Genomic DNA, 1,605 nt, shown 5'->3' with positions numbered 1-1,605 from the left:
TTACGGGGTACAAGCCATGATGTATATGCGCAACCTCCTGATTTTAGAAATGGGTTATGTCAGAATGCCAGATTCAAGGGAGGGCACCAGGATTTGGTCTCTTGTTATCTGGTGTGCTCCCTGGGGCATTTGGTGGGCCGCTGTGAGATACAGGAAGCTGGACTAGATGGGCCTATGGCCTGATCCAGTGGGGCTGTTCTTATGTTCTTATGTACAGAACTCACACATACAAATAGAAGATCAAAACTCTGTTTTTACGTGTTCAGAAACCCAAAAGTCTTCTCACTGTGTTTTTGATCTCCTTATTTCTCATGCTGTAGATTACTGGATTCAGCAGGGGTGGAACCACAGAGTACATAATAGTTATTGCTAAGTCCAGGTGTGATGGATTGTCAGAGGAGGGCCTCAGGTAAGCAAAACATGCAGTGGACACAAAGGTGGATAAAACAATAAGGTGGGGAAGGCAAGTTGAGAGGGCTTTTTTCCTGCTTTCCACAGAACGGATTTTGCGCACTGCAGTGAAGATGTGCACATAGGTTACAACAATGAAAATAAAGCAACCCAAGGAAAGGAAAATGCTGAATACAAGAACTCCCATTTCAATCAGGTATAAGTCAGAACAGGCAAGCTTCAGTAATTGTGGGATTTCACAGAAGAACTGGTTGACAATGTTGGAGCAGAAAGTGATTGCAAAAGTGCCACTGGTGTGCAACACCGAATAGAGAAAACCAGTAATCCATACAATGGCAATAATTTGCAGACAAGCGCCCCTGTTCATGATCATTTCATATTCTAAAGGAATGCAAATGGCAACGTATCTATCATATGCCATGACTGTGAGAAGGGAAAAATTAGATGATATAAAGAAAAAGTACAAGAAGACTTGTGCCACACATCCAGAATAAGAGATGTACCTGGTGTTCATGAGGGAGTTGGCCATGGATTTCGGGATAAAGACTGTAACATTCCCAATATCTTGTATGGCCAGGTTCATTAAAAAGAAGTACATGGGGCTGTGCAGGTGATGGTCAAGAGCTATTGCAGTGATGATGAGAAGGTTCCCTGAGACAATCCCCAAGTACAACAGCAGGAACGTCACAAAATGTAGAATCTGGAATTCACGAACCTCTGAGAATGGCAGGAGCAGGAACCCAGATTCTGAAGACACTGAAGTTTTGTTGGACATTTTGCACTTGGTGTGCTATGATCTGTAGAAGGAAACAGAAGCCTTCAACAACTACATCCTGATTTAGTAACACATTTATGACTATGATGATGATGATACAAGTGATGATTTCTCATCTGTTCACTTATTTTCTAGAATATTTGAAAACTCCAGTTCAGCACTGGTGCCGGATTTCTTGAGACCTCCAGGCAAAGCCCTGGAATGCCCACAGCACCACAACCTGCCCTCTGATGGTGAATAGCCAACAGCTGAGAGTTCCTCGTCTAGTCTTTACCCGTTCCTGCTCAATCATTCCATGTAGTGTGGGGATCCCAGTCCTGGGGCTGGGATATTAGACTGTACTCCAAAAATTCAAATTGTGTAACCCAAAGGAACTTAATTTTATACTCAGAACAGATTGTGCACAAACAGATCACAGA

The 1,605-nt window shown here is 43.0% G+C and overlaps 1 protein-coding gene across 1 annotated transcript; it reads right to left on the bottom strand.

Moving 5' to 3' along the window:
- Positions 1-262: 262 nt before the first annotated feature.
- On the bottom strand, positions 263-1,186 carry LOC136652905 (olfactory receptor 14A16-like). The gene has a single exon (XM_066629829.1). The coding sequence runs from the start codon at positions 1,184-1,186 to the stop codon at positions 263-265; it is 924 nt and encodes a 307-aa protein (XP_066485926.1).
- Positions 1,187-1,605: the final 419 nt, after the last annotated feature.

The sequence above is a fragment of the Tiliqua scincoides genome, chromosome 5 (assembly GCF_035046505.1).
Source record: "Tiliqua scincoides isolate rTilSci1 chromosome 5, rTilSci1.hap2, whole genome shotgun sequence".
Classification (NCBI taxonomy): domain Eukaryota; kingdom Metazoa; phylum Chordata; class Lepidosauria; order Squamata; family Scincidae; genus Tiliqua; species Tiliqua scincoides.
The sequence above is the reverse complement of the archived record's forward strand: the minus strand, read 5'-3'. Positions and strand labels throughout refer to the sequence as shown.